The sequence below is a fragment of the Festucalex cinctus genome, chromosome 18 (genome assembly GCF_051991245.1).
Source record: "Festucalex cinctus isolate MCC-2025b chromosome 18, RoL_Fcin_1.0, whole genome shotgun sequence".
Lineage (NCBI taxonomy): Eukaryota > Metazoa > Chordata > Actinopteri > Syngnathiformes > Syngnathidae > Festucalex > Festucalex cinctus.
Window position 1 is genome coordinate 3,332,873 of NC_135428.1, and position 22,380 is coordinate 3,355,252.

The following is a 22,380-nucleotide window of genomic DNA, read 5'->3' on the forward strand; positions in this document are numbered from 1 at the left end:
AGTAAAGTTGTTTCCAAGTTTGATATTTACAGTGGAGCATGCTCAGATTCGCCCCCATTTAGCACCGCTCTAAAAAATACAATTGACAAGTATACTTGTCAAAGGCAGTGAATGAGTTAATTACAGTATTTTACTGTCATCATAAATAATATTTTATTGAATCAGCGATCCAGTAAAATACTGTAATCCATAAAAAAAATACAATAATTAACTGGATCTAAATTTACAGTACAGTACTATACTTATTAACTCATTCACTGCCTTTGACAAGTATACTTGTCAATTGTATTTTTTAGAGCGGTGCTAAATGGGGGCGAATCTGAGCATGCTCCACTGTAAATATCAAACTTGGAAACAACTTTACTGATGCCCAACCACCGGTAGATGACATCATTGCCCCATTTTATAGGAAATAAACACAGTTTCAGAGTCCATGGGAGAAATGGCTGTATTTTGGCAAACCTACATTTTTCTGCTGTCAATTATAAAAGAACGGGACGGGACAAAAAGTAGGGAGTCTATTCTGTTATTTGGTAGATTCGGTTTATATATAATTATTGAATGTAATATCACGTGAGTATTGGAAATGTAAAAATTTTCTATAATGACTGGCAGTGAATGAGTTTTTAAAGATGCAGTAACATACTGTAGAAAGTTACTGAATCACTGCTGCCAGTAAGATACTGTAAATTTTGTCATTTGTTTTCAGTATCGAGTTTTGCAGTGTTTCATAATGTAACGGTCCGGAAGGAACAAGTCTCCACGTATTACAATCATTAGCGATTTGGTAGCTGTTTAAATACTGTAACTCAGAGAATACACTTATAAGTCACCAAAGCTTTATGGCAAGAATTGTACTTCTCTCTATTAACATAACATTATTATTATTAATAATGGTTAAGTCATAAACATTAAAAGAAGAAGTGGTGACAAATTTTACCCTATCCTGACTCCTTTACTAACATCAAATGGGGCACTGACTGGTTATCACCACTAGTGGTCCTCATGCTGCACATGCACGTCGACTGAATTTATGTTGCCTTCAAGTTTTTGGGTCATGAATGAAGTGAAAGAAACCTCGGAGAAAGCCGAAACGCCGGAGGGTACTTGAAGGCAGCACCACTCCAGGACGTTCCAGCGGGTGACATATTCTTTACGGATAAACAAACCCCCAGTCTCGCATGGCTTCAAAGACCTTTTGGAGCTAACGGTGTCACTGTTGCGCGTAGTTTTCATGTCGACGAATGCAGTCAAAAGCGAAGTAACGTTGCAATTTTCGCATCCGTTATGAGGTGAGTTTGGTTGAAGTTGCAGTCAGACGTTAGTCACCATTACGATAATGTCGGCTAATAAACGCACTAAAGTTAGCTAGTATCGGCGAATTCAATCTTCCTGTATTCACAACAGCCTTATCGTTCTTTTTTGTTTTTAAATTGTCCTTCATAACATCAAATAGTTTATTCTAATATACTTTAGGCTACTCACGTAAGCTAATTAAATAACGGACTACTAATAAGCCATTTGCTCTGTTATAAGAAGCGTCTCCGTCTGGATGTTGCACACAATAGTTTACGATGACATACTGTTGATGTTGTTTTCTTCTTTTCCTTTTTTAAAATTTCTCTCCATTATCACTTGTTGCATTCGTAGCTTAACAATAGTTCGACTTTAGCCACTTTAGGATGCGTCTTCATTCTATTGTCATCTGATCTGTAGTAACTAATGTCAAGTCACATAAGTCATAGTTAATTACATAAATGGCAAATCTATTGAATGTTGACAAACACTTTTAGTAACTACACCAACTAGCATCAAGTTGCACAATACATATCGAATAGTGATAATCATTATATCAAATATAAAAATGGTCAGCTTTAAATGACACTGTCAGACAGGTATTAATATAAAAAAAAAAAAAATCAATTTGTTTCTCTTTGCTGATAGAAAAAACCAATGACACCAATATGATTGTAGCCATAAGGATTTCCTTTATTACTTCTAATGCCGTGCATGTCAGCGAGCTTGACTTTCAGCTGCAGAATCTGAAAAAAAAGTGGGAAAAAAAATTATCCAGACATATTTTAATCAATTAATCTGAATAAAAAAATCACACGTCCTATTGCATCATATCCAGAACTGTTCTTCATTTGAGGTCACTAAAGTATTAGACTTTTGTAAAGGGAGAACAGTTACTACAGCTCTTGAACAAGATATCATTTTATTGTTAAGTAGTCATTGAGCTTGAAGTTTCTTTTTTTTTTTTTAAGACATATATAGTAGTTTTGTTGTCTTCTAACCCACTATAGATTTAATTCACTAGCATATTGCATTGTCATTTCTTGTCATACCATCCTCTGTCTCATCATTCCAGTGTCCTGGTCTGACAACTGCATGCTGCATGTTTGATATAAACTGTGCGTCGCTCGCACCTGCGCCTCCTATCAGCTCGTGATACACTCTTTAAAGATGACCGTATCACCTGTGCATGCTGTGCCGTGACAGTGGCACAATGAGAAAAGACGGTGATGACCCTCTGCTATTATCATCCAAGAAACCCTGCCAGGGCCAGGCGAACTATGGACCACAGCTAGAAACGCTACATGCTGCTTCGGAATTGGAGGAGGCGCAAACAGAGCAGGCCCTCTCTGCGGAGATAAGACACCGACGGGAAGCACATGAGGCTGTGAGGGAGGTCACTTCCAGACGTACGTGCCAAAAAAGCAGACACTCCAGCAGACCGCCGTGTCCCTTTAAAGACAGTGGGCGATACAGTAACGTTGAGTCAGGCGGCTCCGCACGCAAAACACGGAATCTGGAGCAGCTGCTGCTAATGCTGTCTGGGAAGATAAATAGTGAGCAGGGAGTCTATAAATTGCATAGGCAGGAATTGGAACTAGAAAAGGCCATCATCCTCTGCCACCTGATAGACACCCACCAAGATTTTCTGCACAAAAGACAAATTGCCAGACAATTAACCCAAGATGGCAGCAGCTTCAGTCAGATTGCACCTCAACTAACCCACTCTAGCACCTCGCCGCGTGGATCCAAAAGTGCCCCTTGTTCATCCAAAGAGAAAACCAAAAAGGACCAGCAGGCAGCAAGCGGCGACTTGTATTTAGATGACGTGTGTACCACGAGTGCTGCAGTGGACACCTGTTGGAGTAGTGCTCTAAAAATTTGTCACGCTCATGCACAGTGCAACGACCAGGCCCCCTACCACACACAGTCTCCTGGGTCAGCTGAGTCCCCTCCCTCCAAATGCGTGGGCAGAAACATGGAGGTAAGTGACAATGTTTCCAAATTGAACCTCTTCTGTTTTCATTGATTATCTATTTGATTGATCTGTGTTTACAAGACTGGCAGCAGGCCATCGGCAACTGTGTGTTTTAAATGTTTTTTTTTTTTTTTTTACTGCCGTAGTTTTGTGCATGTCATTGATGGGCTTCTTTCTTACCTTTTGACTCAAGTTTAGTTTAGCAAGCCAACATTTTTAGTTTTGTAATTGTGACTAGTAAAGTTTTACATTCAAAAATTGTAAGTACATTTTACAAGAGAAAGTTTGGAGTACATTTAAACAGCGGTCAAGCGTTGAGGAACGAACTCATGACCTTCAGCTTGGGAGACAGCTACTCTACCACCTGAGCCATGCCACTTTTTCTGTTTGCCACTGACTATACTGCATTGTGTGTGTCCAAAATGAGACCAAAAAATATATATTTTGGAGGTCCAATGATTCTGCCTTGTTACACCATCAATATACTAACACACGGCAGGATCAGAATGGCTCAGGTGGTAGAGTGGCTGTCTCTCAACCTGAAGGTTTTGCTTTGTTTCCTCCCTACTGTAGCTTTTGTTTTCTTTCTTTTTCTTTTTTTTATTTTTTTTATTTATTTTTTATTTTTATAAACTGGTAACAATGTACTCAAAACTCTTCTTGTAAAATTTAAGAATTTCTGAGTGAAAAAACTTAACTAGCTCTTTTCAAAATGTCCATCTTTTCCTTTAAAAAAAATAGTGAATCTGGTCTAACAGCAGAGTACACTGATTCAGAAAGGGAAAATTTTGTCAGAGTTCTAGTGAATGCTTGGTTATAGTTTGTCTTATCACAATATTCTCTTTTGTGCTCATAATTTAACCTTATTGATATGAGTAAAAAATAATTTGGTTGAGGGAAAAAACCCCCACACCATATAATGTCTTGATTTTACAGAATAAAGTCCCTTGTTCTTAATTATCCATTAAAATGAGATTGAATTAACTAAAAAAAAATCTTGTTTGAAGCCCTGTTCAAAGATCTTTTAAAGTCTTAAAATTGCTACAGAATCAAATAATTGTTTTATTTTTATTTGATGACTTGGTAAATAATTTGGTAAATAATTTGGCAATTTTGTAAATAGTTTACAGTAACTAACTAGCTACAAATTGTTTTGCTAATTATTTTTTGGAGTAATGCAATATATGATTGAACCCATATTGCGCCTTCCTAGTTATATTGAGAATGAGAGATCTTAAATTTGATTTGATGAGAGTACCCTTAAAAAAAATAATTTGGTTTACATAGCAGAAACATTGTTTTAGTGATAAATAGTTTTGCTGTCAGATAATTTTTTTTTAAAATCACTCAGCATCTTGTCAAATTTCTAATTGGTTTTACAAGTGTAAAACTGCCGCTACACTTTCCAATTAGTTACACTTGCTCTCATGCAGCCTCCCTGCGTAGCAGCCTGTGTTGCCTCTTGAACAATCAATAGGGAGCCAACATCATTCCAGCGTCATCTCCATGGAAACGAGCTGTAGTCGCTGTTATGATTGGGCGCTGCCTGAATGCTTGCCTTTTTGTGATAGGAAGATGAGGAAGTCTTCCCCACCCCCTCCCCTCAATGACAAGCAGCGTTTCATACGCTCATTTTTCCAATCGTCCTTTTTCACCTTTCTGGTGCTGGAACCAACATGAGATGCAGCCCGTCGTGTCTTCTTGCATCTGGCTAAAGGCAGAAAGCCGCACCGATGAGCACGGACTCCAAACGGAAGAGATGAAATACCACGGATGTCTTAACCTTACAGGGACATTGCAGTAGGGACCTGTTAGTTGGATTCCTCTTGCGTTTATGGCTCTTTGTATCTTTTCTTGTTTGCTGTTTTATTTGGGGCCTTTATGTATTACTTTAACGTGACATGCAATATTGTCAGTGTCTTCCTGGCTATTAAAAATTGGCTGCAGACGACAGCAGTATGGCATGGAGAGAGAGAGAGAATCTTTATGAGTAGCACAGCGTTACTCTGACGCTTGAGTCTGTACTAAGAACATTTTGAGTGCCGGGACAATGATCGTAACTGATTTGCCATCGGAAGTAGATGCCGAAATGTGTCATGTGTTTTTTGAGGGCGCTGTCCGTATTTTGAAAGTCGTCATTACTCGGAAAAGGACAAGGGACTTTCCAACAGCTTCTTTAAATGATGTGGAACGAGCATCATAAACCTTAGAAGATTTCATTCTATTTTTGGAGTTACCGCCATGGTGTACTGTCCTCCTTTTGACGTCTGACATTTAAAATATGCCGTGAAAAAAAACAACCTTTTTTTTATGGACTTCTTATGTTTCAAAGAGAACTTGCCGGATTTTTTTCATGCACTTGTCCACCAGTTATAAGGTGCTGCGAGGTCCATATCATCTGTCCTTCTTGACCGGGACTGATGTATGATCTGTGGACTCGGCCAGAGCCACCTGAGCAAACCTCTCCACATGTAAATATGCAGTGCCAACCGGAGATCCAAACTCTAGAACAAACACAAGAAGAGTTGAGGAACTCCGAAGACCAGAGAGATGAGGCTCAAGGAGTCTCAGACGAAGCCATGCCAACCTCTGCCAAAATCCCTTCAATGTCGTTATTGGGAAAGAGGCACCATTCACTCTATGAAAACCTAAATGGTTTTGAAGCAGAAGGGAAACAAAAGGTACGTGTTTTTCGTGCGCTCTTCTTCTTTTGTGTAAGATTATGAAGCTTATTATCAAGACGGGAATTGTCAAAGCATCATGTGAAAGTTGGTGAACATTTCAAGCAAACTACTGTAAATGAATATGTAACCTCCTAAAAAAAAAAAAATGCCAATAATACATGCAGAGTCATTTAATGATGGTTATTTTCTCCAGGCTGTGAAAAACTGCTGATGCTGCCCTCATATGATCTGCATACAAGTGGGTGGCAGTGCTGGTAAAAGTAGCGAGGAATTAATCTTCTCCAACTATTTTGTCCCTCTGGGAGTGCCACAATATTCTTGTGTTGTGATGAAAATGCCAAGAATGGAAGTTTCTGACTGGATTGCTAATTTTTGGTTAATATTTTAGAATTAATGACCAGGTACCAATAGTATTACAGTATTATGGTTTGAGTATTCAACTAATGTTGAATTGTAAATATAGCAGTCAGCCTGTCAGCCTCTGATTAAAAACAAACTCTTGTTGATTTTGTGGTTCATCTGTCTGGACACCATATGGCCTCCTGTCTGCTTGTTTGGTTGATGCACACACAGAGTGACTCAACTTTTCTTCCCCTCCATAACCAGTAGGAATGAAGCTCATGCCAGGTTATGAAGATTTTGCACTATGATAGAGCTCTTGAACTCTAGTTGCTGTCTTTATAGTGCTGGAAATTCTCGTAACTTATCATTTAACTGTAGTTTGTACTTTTGTTTTGAAAAATGTTTTTGCCAAAAGACATTTTCTTTCTAGTGTTCCTGGCCCTTGTGTTTTTGATTGTGTATTCTTTCACTGTGGGAAGTTTGCAAGTTTGTTTACATAGGATAGGTTGTTTTTACCGCAAACCAACTTTTACTGAACAGGCCAAATGGAGACAGTGTTACTCAAAGGTGTTGAGAAGAGAGACTAATGCCAGCACTGCATGTTTCAGTCGACCTACTTTGTACCTTTGGGAAGGCAAGAAAGTGGAGCACTATAGTTTTGTACAAGACCTCATTATCAGATTTGACCATTCCTTTGCTTAAACTAGCACAAATCGGAAAACCCATATTGTATTCATCACAATGTTTGAAATGTTTAGAGCAGTGGTTCTCAACCCCGATCCTCGAGTACCCCGATCAGCCTGTTTTTCATGTCTCTTTCAGCCAACACAGCTGAGGATCGTTGTCAGGCTTCGTGCAGAGCTTGCTGATTAGCTAATTGTTTGAAACACCTGTGTTGGCTGTTGGAGACATGGAAAACAGGCTGGATAGGGGTACTCGAGGACCACGGTTGAGAACAACTGGTTTAGAAAACCAAATTTCTTTGTCCGTTTTACAAAGAAAGGAGCAAATTATGTGAAAATAGTGTCTCATTTATTTAGTTGTGACATGAAGATAACCATCATTTATAAGATATATTTTCCATCACTGATTCTAAAGGGTTATATTTCCACATGGTTCCTACATTTACATGTTATTACTTGAAGAATAATTGATGATGAGGCTGGTTAGGGTATTCCCTGGAGTATTAGTCTCAGCACCCCCCTAACTTACCCCACTGTCTAGCTGTCTCGTTCCAAAGCGTATAGACGGTCTCTATGGAACAGAGGTCATGCACTGCTTTCGTTGTCTAATGCAAATGCAGTCACTTCAATATCACCCTGCATTTATGGAGTGTACTGTATATATATTTTGAAATTTCTCTTCCTGAAGTTAATTCTTTTTTTTTAGCGTTATCTAAATACTTTACTTACTACTTTAATACGAAGCCTTACTCCGTCCATATCATTGTCCGTATTTGATAACTTTTGCTGACCTACTTTTTGATGGGCTACTAAAATGCTTAATGAAACATACAAGAGTTGTGGTTGGTTGGTTATGGAATACTGTTCGAGGTTGTATGCTGAGATTGACAGAGTTTTATAAAAACTTCTTACCCAATGTCTGCCTCATCCTTTTTTACCAAAGAGATGAAGTCATATCAGTTATTTATTTATCCTAACTAACAACAAAGACCGTTTGACTGTCAAAACAAGGTTAAGAAATCCGCGTGTTCATTTAAGGATATGCCTCTGAACTTTGGAAATCGCTCCGGAAATTTCCAGCTGGTATCAGTGATGCGATATTGTTCAATGAAAGCTCGAGTGGTGAATGACTGATTAGGAGGAGGGATGAATGCCAACGTTCTGATTGGACAGAATTTTCAATGAACTCGGGGCTGGTCCGTTTGTGGATGAATGCTTGGGAGTGTGCAAAGATCATTCAATCTGTGGAATTACATTGGTGATGGTGTATTTTGTTTGTGTGTGATGTGGTTAAGCAATTGAACCTTGATCAAATAGTCGCACCGACACAGTATAAATATACCCAAATGCCCTCCTAGTATCAGACATTTCGTTTTGTTGTGAATTTTTTATTTTTTTGTCAGTTCATCTTTTTACTTTTGACACTCAAAATAATCATTTGGGAGTGGTTTTCTATTGTATAATGTCTAACAACGTAACATAGTGATAATCCTAGGATGCCTTGGGGGTTGTGATGTTTTTATTTGTAGGACCCAAGAGATTGATGCAGCTATAATAATGTTTTTTAATTAGTGTCTGCCAATAGCTCGGTATGAAATGGGCTCCCCTGCCTGTAATAGAGATGCTACATTAAATGTAATTGTTTTTTTCTTTTCTTTTTACCATACTTTAGATTTCTCTTTCATACAGACTGTCATTTAAATTGGGCATATTGTCACCACTTTCTGACTTTGTGATCCAAAATGATCATTATATTCTAATTTATAATAAATACAGAATAGTTTAATTTTCCTTGACATTAGACAGGATACAATTAAACAGTAAAAACATGATCAGAAAGCAGATTTCATTTCTTTATTTATTACTTAGACCAAACACAAAAGGTGCTTGCGGGGGATGTGGGTGTATTACTTCATGCTTGGGGGCATAAAAGCAGTCTGTTATGTTGGCTTTGTCCTCTTGCTGCTTAAAGCAGACCCCCCATAATCCGTCAGCATCAGGTACCCCAAGGGTAAACGAGTCATAAATACAGAAGGAGATTTCAGATGACACTTCATAGAGCCGCTTTATGATTTATATATGAGCTTTCGGAGCTGTTTATAAAATCACCTCACACAATAAGACAGCCTTTTGGAGTGCTTCGAGTGTCATGGTATTGGTACAGGGATGTTGTACAAATTAAATGTCACTAATTAACATTTCTAATACTTTCTTCACTGATCACGATTTTAGTCTACGTCTATAAAGCTATTGCAGTCGTGACATCACACTTTTCTAACGAATTACATCGTCGATAATGTAACAACTTGCTCTTCAAAGCACCTGAGAATTAAGAAAAGCTGATGGAAAGCTGACAAGATTTTGCCAGAATTAAATGGCCTTCTAATGCCAACAAACAGTAAAGTCATTATGTTCCTCTCCGGACTGTGATTCTCAGTTACACAAGCGCTAGCACAGCAAAGTCAGCCTGTCAGTGCTTTGGAAGGTGTGGAAGTTTTATACTTTGCTGAGTCACTCCTTAAAAAAGTGCACATTTCTACCCACACCATTGAACTTTTCATTTAAGAAACATTCTGCGTTAGTTTGGGATGCTGAGATGTTCACGACTACATGCACTCGAGATCCTGTTGCCTCAGGCAGTGCTATTTTATGTTTAGCCGTGTCAATTTGTGGCAGTTTAATAATCTTCACTATTTCCGTGATATTTTATCGACACAAGTGCACTTTGAAATGCAGTATAGGGAGATGACTCGCCTCTAATCCATGCTGAGGCTCTCCTGACAGCATGTGCAGAAAAGAGACTCTTGGCCTCCTGCTACTGAGTTGCATCTGTTTTGTTAACTGATCCAGATCCATTTAATGTGAGGGTGCAAAGTATTCATTCATTATATGGTCTTGAGTGGACCTGACGACTTACAAGAAGCAAAACTCATTTCCTCAATTATTAAGACAATTTCAATATCCCTTAACATTTTACAAACATGGTTCCTGTTTTTACTGCAGCAGGTGAAGGCTGAAATTGGGGCCAGCTGTCCACCACCATCCTTGGACCAAAGCCAACATTTGGGGACTAGCGGACTCCTCAAACTGCGTACAAAATAACAATCTAACAGAGTCACAACACATAAAGTAATCCTTGGTCTGCAGAATTTGTCATGTCTGTCGAAAAAAAAATGATTTAGCTAGCTTTTCTTTTTTGTAAATATTGATACTTTAATCAAGTTCTGTCACTTGACATAGACTATGGTATATATTTGGTTTGATTGGATTTTTTTGGTATGGTAATATTCTGCTGATTTGACTGACTGACTGAAATCCAATACCTTCACTCCAGCATGTCCCTTTTCTGTACTGCTTATCCTGTTCAGGGTTGCTGGGAACTGGAGCATATCCCAACTCAATTTGCGAGGTGCAGATTACACCCATGCAAATTGATTTTGAATCTATTGTTGTTCACGAGTGACATTTATTAAATCCATTAAAAAAATAAAATAAAATAGTCTACTTTTCCCTTCCGTTACAGAATGTCGTTCCTTGATTCTTTCTCTGTGGTACTTGCACTGTCAGTGATTCAGCGCTCTCCACTGTGTAGCGTGGGTGCAGAGCTCTTCTTCCTGTTTTGTTGAGAGTGTTGGTCAGCCTATTGAGTCGAGCTAATGAAAAGCCTGTCCAGTGGTGGTGAGCTGTCAAGTGTCATGGCTGCAGGGGAAAGCTTTTTGTTGAGAAGAATTCACACTTGAGCTCGTAAAATAAAAACGTTTCTTGTGTGCTAATATTTATCGAATGATTTTGGTTCCAGAATGGTGCAGACTACAGGTTTCTGGTACGGCAGAACTTCGAACTCTTGAGGGCTTTGGACGAACTTAAGAAGACATGCAGCATACTGAGGGAGGAAAATTGCCTGTTGGTAAGTTTAAAAGCAACAGCTGATGTTCATGATTGAAGATGGCATAAAAAATGAATTGAATGCTGCATCTTTTTCTGCTATGGTGCAGCTCTAATTAGCTCTCAGTACATTAAACTCACACTAACGCAGTATTTCGTTGATCGTTCAAATATTATGCAGCTCCAGACAGATTATTTTGATATTTATTTGGCCTAAAATGGCTCTATTGATAGTAAAAGTTGCTGACCCCTGGCATGGATGACGCGTTGGCATTGGATTAATACTGAATGTGTTTTAAATACAATTTTTTTTTTTGGTGTGTAGTTACTATTTACTGCAGGCACTGTGTGATGTTATTTGTTACGCCCATGTGTTTAGCGGAAGAGCAGTGCTCCAGAAACGGAGGAGAAGGTCAGGCGGCTGAGGAGGAAGAACACAGAGTTGGCAGTGCTCGCCAAAAGGCTGGAGGAGCGAGCACGCAAATTGCAGGAGGCTAACCTCAAAATGGTATACTGCACAAATTTCACACCGCTAATGTTTTCATTGTTGCTATGTTAACCAGCCAGTTTGTCCTCACACTGACCCAAACGCTAGAATTAACTCATTATCAAAGTGTTGAATACATGTGATGAATAGGAGCCTTGTTGGAAGACCCCCACATGCCCTCTTTGAATAACAATCCATCTGACTAGAACGTTTCAAGGACTCTGTTGTTTGGGCCTTATTAATCATGATCAAAAAGATGTTTTTTTTTTTCTTTAATATTATGACCAGGGCTGGGTACCATCATCAGATTTATACGACATTTATATGACATCGTAATTTATTTTAATTTTAAATAAATTAACTGCAAGAGTGGGTTTTGGTTTACGGCGGTTTTGAAGTTTCGAATGACGCACAATGAAATAGTAGTGTCACATGACACAAGGCAAGCTCATTTACTGCCATACTGACTGTTTTTTTTTTTTATTTTATTTTATTGTTTCAAGTTTATGGCCTACTGCAATTATAATGTCACCCCCGTGTTAGCCTGTTTGGTGGAAGGAAACGCTCCCCGCCACCAAGCAACTAGCAAGACACACCATAGGCAAGTCCTTAGTCTGGAAATTGATAGTATATATTATACTTCCTCCTTGTAGGTGAGTTCTCCATCACTGATAAGGCCCGGATCAGTGGAGCACTACAAGAGGGCATTTGCACGACAGCGAGCACGTGACCTGGCCCAGCACGCGGATGCGCTGCTGTGCAAGGACAAGGAGATCGCCGCACTGCAGCAGAACTTCAGGGAACGAGATGAACGACTGGGCACTGCTAAAGTATCTATATTTTTTTATTTTTAACTTCTTGCAACTCATGTCTTTACTTTAGTCCTGATTATTATTTCTTTTTTATTGTTGTTTGGTCTTAATTTATTTTTATTCATTGATCCGTGCTTTTTTTGTTTGTTACTGATCTTGGAAAGTTTTACCCTCCTGTTCTAAGTCACTAGTTAGCCCAGCCTTTGGCTCATGTTGACTGAAATCTGCTCTCTGCTGGACAGCAGTTGTACTGCTAGCAACACATTATGTCCTTCAAAAGTATTGGAACATTGAGGCCTGTTCCTTTACTTTCCCTGTGGACTGAAAATTTTTGGGCTTTACATTATAATCACATTTTGTTACATTCACTGCTGCCATCTAGTAGTGGCATATCTGAATAGAGATGTTAAATTAATCAACAAGCAATCGATTATCAAATCAATTGACAACTATTTTAATAATCGCGTAATCGTTTGGAGCCATTGTTTAATTTAAAAGGGTCCAAATCCTCTGATTTCAGCATATCAACAGAAATTGTTCACTGATTTCTGTAGTAGTGAAAGAAGATTGATTACCTTCTGTTTCTAATCTAAACAAGACATTTGCAAGCATCTGTATTTATTTTGGAAAACAATGACCAAACCGGTAACATAGTACATCAATCCCCCACCTTTTTTAATCACGACGAATACGAAGTATGAAATAAACACCAATCAGTGGTTAATAAACAGTAATCAGAGAAAAAAAAATGCTTTTTGTAGTACACTTTAATGCAAAATTTAAATTAATCACATTATTCGATTAATTGATTGAATAATTGATAGATTAATTGATTCTAAAAGTATTCGATCGTGACAGCACTATATCTAAAGCTCGCTCGAGTCACTGCTTATCCTAGGAAAACTCTTAAATTACTGTGCTCGTATTTCACCGTAATAACTGGTTGTAACATTTTAACATTTTCGAAAGCTTAACCGAGGCGGGCTCATGGAACATCAGCTTCCTGGAGTTCGATGATCTGTGTTTACAAGATATCCTCCATGCGTGTGTCTGTGTAGGGTGTCTCCATCCCGTCAAGCAGAGTGGAGTTTGAGAAACTTCTCAGGGAGTCCCAGAGAGAAGTTCTCCGGCTTCAAAGGCAGCTGGCCGTCACCTCAACCTCACAGCACCAAAACCACAATCCTGATCCTGGTGGCCCTGAAAATAGCGAGACACCTGCTAAGGTGGAGGCTTTGGAAGATAAGGTAAAAAAATAAAAAATCACTCCCTACAAAAGTCTATACTCAAGCAAATGCCTCTAATTTGATTGTGTGGGAAATTACGTTTGAATAGCACATAAAGTTCAAGTATTCCCATCATCCTCATCTGCTGTCATTTTCACCTCTAATTTGAAAAAGAGGAAACTCTCTTGGTAATATAACATTTTGCCCTGAATCTGAGGGTATGTTTACGCTGGCATGCTGTTTTGCCGCGTTATATAATGGCTTGTCGTTTGAGCCGATACTAATCTGCTGCAAGCCATAATGAGCTGATTCCCTTTCTCGAACTTGGACCTGGTCAAAGATGCAAAACTCACACACTCTTGATCCTCTCTGCATTTACTACCCACCTCCTCCTCCGCATTCGATTCCTCGAATCACTCACGACACTTTGCGCCGCAGGATTGAGTCTTTGATATGTTGTCCATTAAGTTACATAATACGGCTGTTGACATTATTTACTGCTGCGTCTTATTTGTAAAAAAAAACCTCACTTCTGTGATTGAATAGAATAATATATTTGTGTGTGTTGATGCTAACGTTTAGCGTGGTTTTATGCTGATATTCTTTTATCTGCAAGTGTCTGTGATGTACAATCTCTCCCTGGGAAGCTCAAATGAGAATGCCGATTGTGGTAATCTCCCCTTTTGTGGGCCGCACACACGCACTTGGTGGCGCACGAACACCCAGAACGGGGCCATGTTGTGTGAACTCTAATCCCCTCTAACAAGAGAATGGTACAGTCCAGTAATCCGCTCTCTGTTGCTGTGGCAGCGGTGAGAGGGTTTTGGGTGGTAGGTAAGACTCCAGCCGCACCAAAGACTTTTCGACCAAGCCCTGCTCTGGATAGCTAGCAGGCCCCGCGACAGCCTTGATGTGGCCTCAGATCACGCAAAAGGGGTAGGTCATCTGATCACTTTGTACCTGTAATTATTTCAAACATTACTCCCTGCACAGTTGGTTGCTTCGTGGCAACCCTGATTAAGGGATTGACAACATTTTTCATGTGTAGAAATAACACTTTAATTGCACAAGGGCAGTAAAAAATCCAGTTTTATATTAAAGATATACATGCTGACAGTGACAGCATGCTACTGCATTTGACGACTGGACATGGATATGCTCTGTATTAAAAAAGAAAATCAACGGCCAGGCCAATCCATTAAGGTGCTTTTAAAAGAAGTGATCCAGTTACCCGTTTGAGTAGTCTGCAGGGATTACACCAATGTGCTTATGGCACTCAGGGACCGCTGAATGGGGTATGTCTCTGCTTTAGTGCACCGGGGCCCAGGTTGTTCCTGATCTTTCAGCTTGCATGGACCACCGAGATGTGCTTATTAGCCTCGACTGGCTACATCCCTCCATCCTTTCGTTGGCTGGTGATGTGGACTGACGTGGGCAGGAATATTTAGTAATTAATTTCACCGCACATATGTAATGATGGAGAGGGTGATGTTTACCGTGCATCTTCCAGTGGTAATAATGTGATTCAGGGCTAGAGCCCTTAGTAATGTTAATATGTATTGTAGCATCATCATGACATCAGGGTGGGAACGTGACGCAACCAAAATCTCCTAAACACGAGACTGTCCCACTTAACAAGGCTTGACTGGGTATCCACTTTTGGGACCAGCACAAAATTGGGATATGACTTTTATTTCAGCCCCAGTTGCATCCATTCATCCTTTCATACTTTTTTAATACATCAGAAATGATGTTCAAGGTTACAGGGGGCTGACTGTCTATCCCAACTGATTTTGCGGGATGAATACCGAGTCAGTAGGTACCGTGTACATACAACACAAACAAAATACCATTTAAGTTATTGTTATTTTACTGGTAGAAGCACACTTTTTTTTTTCAAGCCCTCTGATATTGTTGCAATCGTTGCATGGAAAAATGTTTATTCATAGACACATATTTGGAGTGAACATTTACAAAAACAAGCAATAACACTCATCAGTTTGAACATTAAATATCTTGCTTTGTAGTGTATTCAATAGAATGTATGTTGAAAAGGATTTGCAAATAATTGGAGTCAGTGTTGTTATTTACATTTTATCCATCCATCCATATGAAGCTTACACATGTTTTTGATATGTTGGAGTTAAGTTTATAGATCCACCCATTTTCTATCCCATTTGTCCTTAGGGGAGCTGGTGAGTTGGAAATTGTCCGGGGTATCTTCTCTGGGTTGGTCAAAGTTTATTTACTGTTTGTAGCCAAAAACGAACCCTTATTTACTATATATTTTCCATTTGATCTCAACGTCCCATACTTTTAATGTGACAATGCTTTTGTCTTTAACTTCCCAGAAGTTATCTCACAATTCTGCCATGCAACAATTATAGCGGCCGCATTGCTCTTTGAGACATGGTGCAGCAGATTTATTTATTTTTTTCTAACCTTTTTTACCTTTCCACTTTTTGTCTTGAAGCTCTGCCAGTTCATACTACTTAGATTTTGGCTATGCTTTGCCAAATGTGATGCTTTACTTAGACAGGTGTGTGACTTTCTTAACTAAAGGTCTAATCAACCAAGTTTCCACATCAAATTAGTTTCAGCGCATCCCTTCCATCACCTGTTCTACCTCAAATTTGATCCTTTGCCATCGCTTTTCTCTGCGCTCTCATTTCCTAACGTTCAATGAGTCATTTAAAATGCGTGTTTACTCCCAAAATGTTTTAAGAAATATCCAGAAAGGAACCCCAAAGATGGTGTGTCCATAGTAAAGCATAAAGGTAATGACCATGTCAAAAGGGAAAAAATAAATAAACATTCGTAGTCATTTGTTAGTTAGCAGGCTACTTCACGGAGAATGCCAACAGATAACAGCAATTGGGTGCTACCATTCTGAATTCGGAAGGTGGGCTGCTCATGGCCATAATAACTGAAAATAAGTAAATGCATCGAATAGATCTATAAGAGGGGCGTGTCTTGCAAAGTGTGGCTGAGTGGTATTGATCCAGTTATTTGGTCATGGCACTAGCACAGTCACTTGTTCAGCTGTTGACCATAAGTAGGTTTGCACTAAAATTAGATCATGATTCCCAACTGTTAACCGCCTGGAAGACAGTTGGAAAGATCCTACAGTTTATGGAAAACTGCCAATAATTAGTCAGTAAGAATAGCCTGCTGCCATTAAGTCATCACATCCTTCCTAATTCCTTTGTGAAAGCTTCCTGCTGATGTGTTGTCCTCGTGTCACAGGCTTGGGGGAATCCCCTTCAAATTGTTCATTGATTCTCGTCAGTCACCTTACTGGTAAGATTACGTCTATGAATATAAAATGATTGACTGGCCGATTTATGCTTCTCATGTCAGGTTGTGGGAGAGACCCCGCGTGTGCCATTAGATGAATCTCCATCTAGGTATGAGAAGACACCCGGAGGGGAGGAGGACTCGGGGCTGCCATTGACGCCCCATCCGGGCCTCAGCCCGACTCCCCCCCATCAGGAGAACAATTCAAAGGAGAAGCATCTTCACTATCTGGTCAGTGACTCCTGTAAAAGTTTGACAACATGACTTGCCCTTGAAATCAGATTGTCTTCCTATGGGGATCTTTTTTTTTCTTTGGAGTTCAATTCATTTGTTGAAAAACTGGTCATATTTGTCATACAGAGGTGTGTTTCAAATAATAACAAAATAGTAATACTTGATGAAAGTTCTGTGGCCTTCAAATAAGCTGATTTCTCCTATGCTGGCACTACATGTAAGCTGCATTTAGAATAATTAAATCATGCTAAGCTTTGTAACGCTCCATTGCTATCATGTGGGAAGTCTGTATGGAAACTGAAAGCTGTGTTGTGCTTTGCAAATTGCATTTTTATTTGGTCCATCACAAAAAAAATATTCGGATTTCTTGAATCTCAATTATGGTTTGTACCCACTCACAAAGATGTGTCAATTTCTCTGAATGATGACTGAAGTAAATGATTTATTTTTTTTATGTGTGTGGTCATTTTAGGAGCGTGAGCTGACAAAGAAGAGAAAAGAATGTGAAATTCTTGAGCATGAAGCAAAGAAGCGGCAGAAGAAATGCCTGGATTTGGTAAGCGATCCTCTTACTCCAGTTTTTCCTTGTTATGCTGTCTGAAAGGATTCCAATCTGCGTAATGCATTCGACCTAAACTTTCACTGGGATTGCTTTATTCGAACGGTGTCCGGTGTTGCCGTGACAGGAGAGCCAGCTTGAGGATGAGCAGGGCAAAAATGAGAAACTAAAGGAGGAGGCAGATCTCCTCAGAAGGAAGGCACAGCTGCTCGACCGGGTGAGGGTCCGAAATGTCTACGATTGCTGTCTGCCACATTTCTGAAAGTCTGATCATTTATATACCAAAATGTTGATGTCTGGCCTGTTTCACAGACTCGAGTTGAGAATGAGGAGTTGAGGGAGGAACTCTCTAAAGTGACCGCTCAACACAATTCAGTTCTCGAGGAGAACCAGAGACTCTGTGCCAAACTGGAGAACCTAGAGCAGGTCCTAAAGGTGTGCTGCGGGCCTCACATTTTAATGTCTTCAATTTGAACTGGTTTCTTCGCAACTCACCACTAGTCTTTTGTGTCTTTGAGCAGCATATGCGAGAGGTCGCTGAGCGAAGGCAGCAGTTGGAATTGGAACATGAGCAGGCTCTGGCTATTCTTAAATTCAAGCAAGATGAAATTAAACGGCTACAACGGGTAAGAAGCACAGCCTCCAGCACATAATTGTGTCTATGAGATGGGGTTTTGCCCAGCAGGAGGCGACCTTGAGGCACTAATAAAGCACCATGGTTGTATTAAAACAGTTAGACAGAGAATGGTTTGTTTTATAGCAATCAAACCCAATAATCTCTGTGATTATATTTTCCTTTATTTATTTTATTTTTTTTAGGCTCAGTTATTTGCCAAGAGGGAGCATGAAGGCGTCGTTCAGATGTTGGAGGTGAGGCTGTGTGGAGGTTCAACATTTCTGCAATGTATTAACATAATATATCGTCTCACCACGGGCAAACATATTTCCATTTTACCTAATTGCTCTTTTAGACTTTATATGTTATTTTTTACATTCATTAAAGCGCTAATGGGCTGATGACAGACAGCACCAGCAAAGAAACTCAAAATTAACCACTAGAACAGTGTCTTACTGTGTGAATGTTTAATTTTATTGTACATATCACTGCTTACCTAATATCACAGATGGTTGACATCAAAATTGTCATCCACCCATGTTATTTTGCTTATGACACCATGTTCTTAAATGGTATGTGTATTTTATTTTAGGAGTTGACTCAGCTTGTTTTGCGGAGGGAGCTGGTAGAGTATAGCTGCCCCTGTTATAATAATAAGACTTCCTCTTGCTTGGCTTCTTTGTTGAACATTCTGTCCCTTTATTCAACTCAAAAGCATCACATTAGAAAGTCTCTATCCTACCTGAAAACACGAGTTGTATTGCCAAATCCACACACTTGCATTGGCTATTTATTGACAGATTATTAAATAAAAATACAGACATAATTAATGGTCTGCTAACAGCCACGAGACATTCTGGTGATACTGCATCCTGACAGGATTTTCTTGCCGACTGTGGCTCTTTATGCTCTATCCTACCTTGTTGTTTCAGAAGCATGTATTTGAATGTCTTTTTTTTTTCCCTTTTCTTATATCTGTGCTAACCAGAGTACACTGGACTGCATGCAGGTACTGTTGACCTTTAACCTGCGTGAGCACATGGATCACAATATTAATCTCACCTTACGCAAAATCATGCCCGGCCTCTGTAGCTAGAATCACAAATCGTCTATTACCTATTTTGTGGGGGAATTTGGCTCATTTAAAACTGGCCCAATATTTTTGTGTTATCAGTGTGAATTATGTGGATTGGAACAGTCGCCTAATTATGTCCCAAAACTAGATTTTTTTTTTTTAAATTATGATTATGCTATAATGATGCCAGACTGGTTCGTAAATTGTCTTGCATTTTCACTTACGTTTGTGCATCTAAAAAAGAATCGCATATGTAAAATAATGTAGGTGTTGCCGACGGGAAATGATCAGACTGTTTTATGCGATGCAACCTGGAAATCCCCACCGCAAGTCCAACCATACAAGAACATCAGCTTCAACTAGCTGTGTGTGTCTGACAAATAGTAATGCACCGTAATCGAGAAGAGGAATGTACTGTATGGACTCAACTTATTCAGGTTTTCATTGATATTTTACAGTGACAAAATAACTGATTCTCCCCACCCCATTCCACATGATCCTTATTTTAGTGACAGAAATGTCATTTTGAAGTAGTTTGACACCTATTTTAGGAGTTTGCTTCCATATTTGTGTAGAATAGAATAAGACTGTGTTGGCACAGTAATTCTTTTTCCAAGTAACAGCAAATAACTATGAGATGTTTTCTGCATGCTATTGCTCATTTGCAATCAAAATTCCACCCCCATTTACAAATATGGTTCAGTGACACAATGTAATCGTTTTCACTGGTGTGCTTTAAACTCTTTAAAGAGGAATCTTGATGGCAGATCACTTTTTGTGATTATTGCAGTTTAAAAATTGTTCGACTCCCCAAATTAAAATTCGCCATAAAAGCAGCCATTTGCATACCAGGCAAATAAACAGTAGTATAGGATACAATAAACAGACTCCTTAGAAGTTATGTTTTCCGGTTCATCGTATTTGTAACTGGGGACGAACAATTTGTTTGCAGCCGTGCGACTCCCAATTTTAGAAACCTCCTTTTGTCTGACATGATGACGTTAACAAGCTTACGAATGCCTTTGTGCAGTCCAAAGTGCGAGATCTGGAGGAGAAGTGTCGCAGCCAGAGTGAACAGTTTGGCTTGTTGTCCCGAGAGTTGGACAAGTTTCGCCTGCAGGCCTCGAAGACGGACCTCGCTGGCGCTGGCCTTCTTAACCACCCCGGCCTCTCTGTTCTGTCAAATGGAATGGGCCTGTCTACAGAGCGAGGTGAGTCACAAACCACCCAAACTTGAGCAATCAATTATCCATGAGGAATACAGGAGGATACATGAGGAATTTGGTTGAATAACCTGGGTGTGTTAATCCAATTTTTTCAATTAAGTATGAGCGAGTACAGATACTGGGTGTCGGCATCGGGCCGATACTCATCTTTATGTCAAGGCAACAGTATGGAACAAGAAATTGGAATTGAGAAGAGTGGAAAATTGCGATAATTTCATACAATTTTAAGGGAAATGCTATTTTGGGAGATATAGGTCTTTCTTTAAAATTTTCTTTTTTTCTTTCAGCGTGGGGGGGATTTTATGTATCACAAGTACGAATGGTATCAGTACTTGATGTCGGTGATTACTGGAGTTGAGTACTGTTGTCGGTCTGAAAAAAAAAAGTAGTATCGAACTTGTATTAAGAGTAATATGTCACTGATAAAATGTCTTCATATTAAAAGACTGCAGCTGCTTACAATGCAAATAACATGTTCATACCGTATTTAAGCTGTTTACAGCTCTGCTTGTATCAATTCTAATAAAAGTGCACATTGAGGTCTTTCTGGCATGCCTGGCTAAACAGTGACACTAAACAGTCAATTTCCAGGCAAATCTCACTTCTTCACAGATCTCGCGCATGCATCAAACCTCTTACTTGTTCATGTGTTTTAGACTGCACAGATGGCTCATGGGATATGGAGTCTCTGAGCGAAATAGCCTTCTGGAGTCTCGAGGGAGGTGACACTCTCTCCTGCCCTGAGGGTAATAATCTGCTCGGTACCCAGTTTTTTGTTTTGTTTTTTTGTCCCTGTTACTCATAATGTGTTGGGCGTTTTCACAAACAGCATGGCATGTTCTAACCTGTCATCTCACCCGCCATGTCCAACACTGCAACAGAACTTGCATGATGCGCGACTCGAAAGCTGAGGTGAAAACTGTCTGTGGAATCAGTTAAGCCCCTTAGTGATGCCGGTGTGACACATGCTACCACAAGGTAGTGTGACCTCTGAGTACGGACAGATGGAGGCAGGATTTCTCTCCGCTGTTTAATCAACCAGGTTCAACCTTGAGCTTTCTGCATGTTAACCAGTGACCTCACCCACCTAGCCGGCGCATGGATCCAACAGAGCTACCCGTGAAAGAGATCCTGTAAAGTTGGATTGTGAATTACCGCTGTCCTCTCTCTCCTCTCCTGTTAGATGTGGCTGCTGCACTACGCATCGGGACCACCCCCCACGCTGCTGGCCTGTCCAGGGTGGAGCGCTCGCCGGTCACCAAGCATCGAGAGCTTCCCACAATCAGTGTCAGCAAGTCAGTCTCATCCTCGAGCAAGTCTGAGACAACAAACCTCACCCCAAAGTCCGAGACCCACCTTAGTCCGCACAAAGCAAGCCCAACTCACGAGGTATACGAGGATGGATGTTTTAATACGTGTTAGTTAACTCATTGGCTCTCTCGGGAAGGGGATGCATTTGATAACTGCCGTACAAAAAGAGCCAAATGTCATATAGCTTGTACTTGCAGATTAGGATATGATAATCTTGATAACTTTCACCACTTGCGTAGACACCCTATCTGAATATATGCACGATTTTCCATTCATTAAGTTGTTTCCAGGTTCTTGTGTTCCTGTGCTTACTCTAAATTATGTGACAGACAGGCAAGGTCAGAGGTCTTATCATCCAGTCTGCAGGTTTCCCTTTTCTTATATTCCTCTGCTTACTCAAAATAATGTGACAGACAGGTTAGGTCAGAGGTCTTATCATCTCGTCTGCACGTCTCCCTTCAATTCAATAAAGCTGATGTTTGGTAAAATAATCCACCTGCCACTGGATTATGTGGGTCATATGGTAGTAGTTGTAAAAATGGTTTGCTGGGAAGCTATAAATATGCCATCACTGTTTAATGTATTATGATGAATGGAAATCCCCCATTGCAGGTGTGTTACAGACATTCAAAAAGCTTAATTGAAATATGAATATTTCTATATGTAAAATAT

The 22,380-nt window shown here is 39.7% G+C and overlaps 1 protein-coding gene across 4 annotated transcripts in view; it reads left to right on the plus strand.

Annotated features, from left to right (window-relative positions):
• The window catches only part of tspoap1 (TSPO associated protein 1), a 73,116-nt gene that overhangs the window by 33,631 nt on the left and 17,105 nt on the right, over positions 1-22,380 (plus strand). Inside the window, exons 1-17 of one of the 4 annotated variants that reach the window (XM_077504839.1) lie at positions 676-1,292; positions 2,372-3,280; positions 10,783-10,890; positions 11,248-11,376; positions 12,009-12,185; positions 13,226-13,411; positions 16,751-16,918; positions 17,394-17,477; positions 17,608-17,697; positions 17,793-17,915; positions 18,002-18,106; positions 18,300-18,350; positions 18,689-18,721; positions 19,085-19,105; positions 20,202-20,382; positions 21,054-21,143; positions 21,581-21,786. In XM_077504839.1, the coding sequence (XP_077360965.1) occupies positions 2,486-3,280; positions 10,783-10,890; positions 11,248-11,376; positions 12,009-12,185; positions 13,226-13,411; positions 16,751-16,918; positions 17,394-17,477; positions 17,608-17,697; positions 17,793-17,915; positions 18,002-18,106; positions 18,300-18,350; positions 18,689-18,721; positions 19,085-19,105; positions 20,202-20,382; positions 21,054-21,143; positions 21,581-21,786 (2,547 nt within the window). In that variant the 5' untranslated portion in view covers positions 676-1,292; positions 2,372-2,485. Of the gene's footprint in view, positions 1-675; positions 1,293-2,371; positions 3,281-4,863; positions 5,956-10,782; positions 10,891-11,247; positions 11,377-12,008; positions 12,186-13,225; positions 13,412-16,750; positions 16,919-17,393; positions 17,478-17,607; positions 17,698-17,792; positions 17,916-18,001; positions 18,107-18,299; positions 18,351-18,688; positions 18,722-19,084; positions 19,106-20,201; positions 20,383-21,053; positions 21,144-21,580; positions 21,787-22,380 lie in introns of those variants that run through there. The other 3 variants (XM_077504838.1, XM_077504840.1, XM_077504841.1) reach the window with 3 other exon arrangements.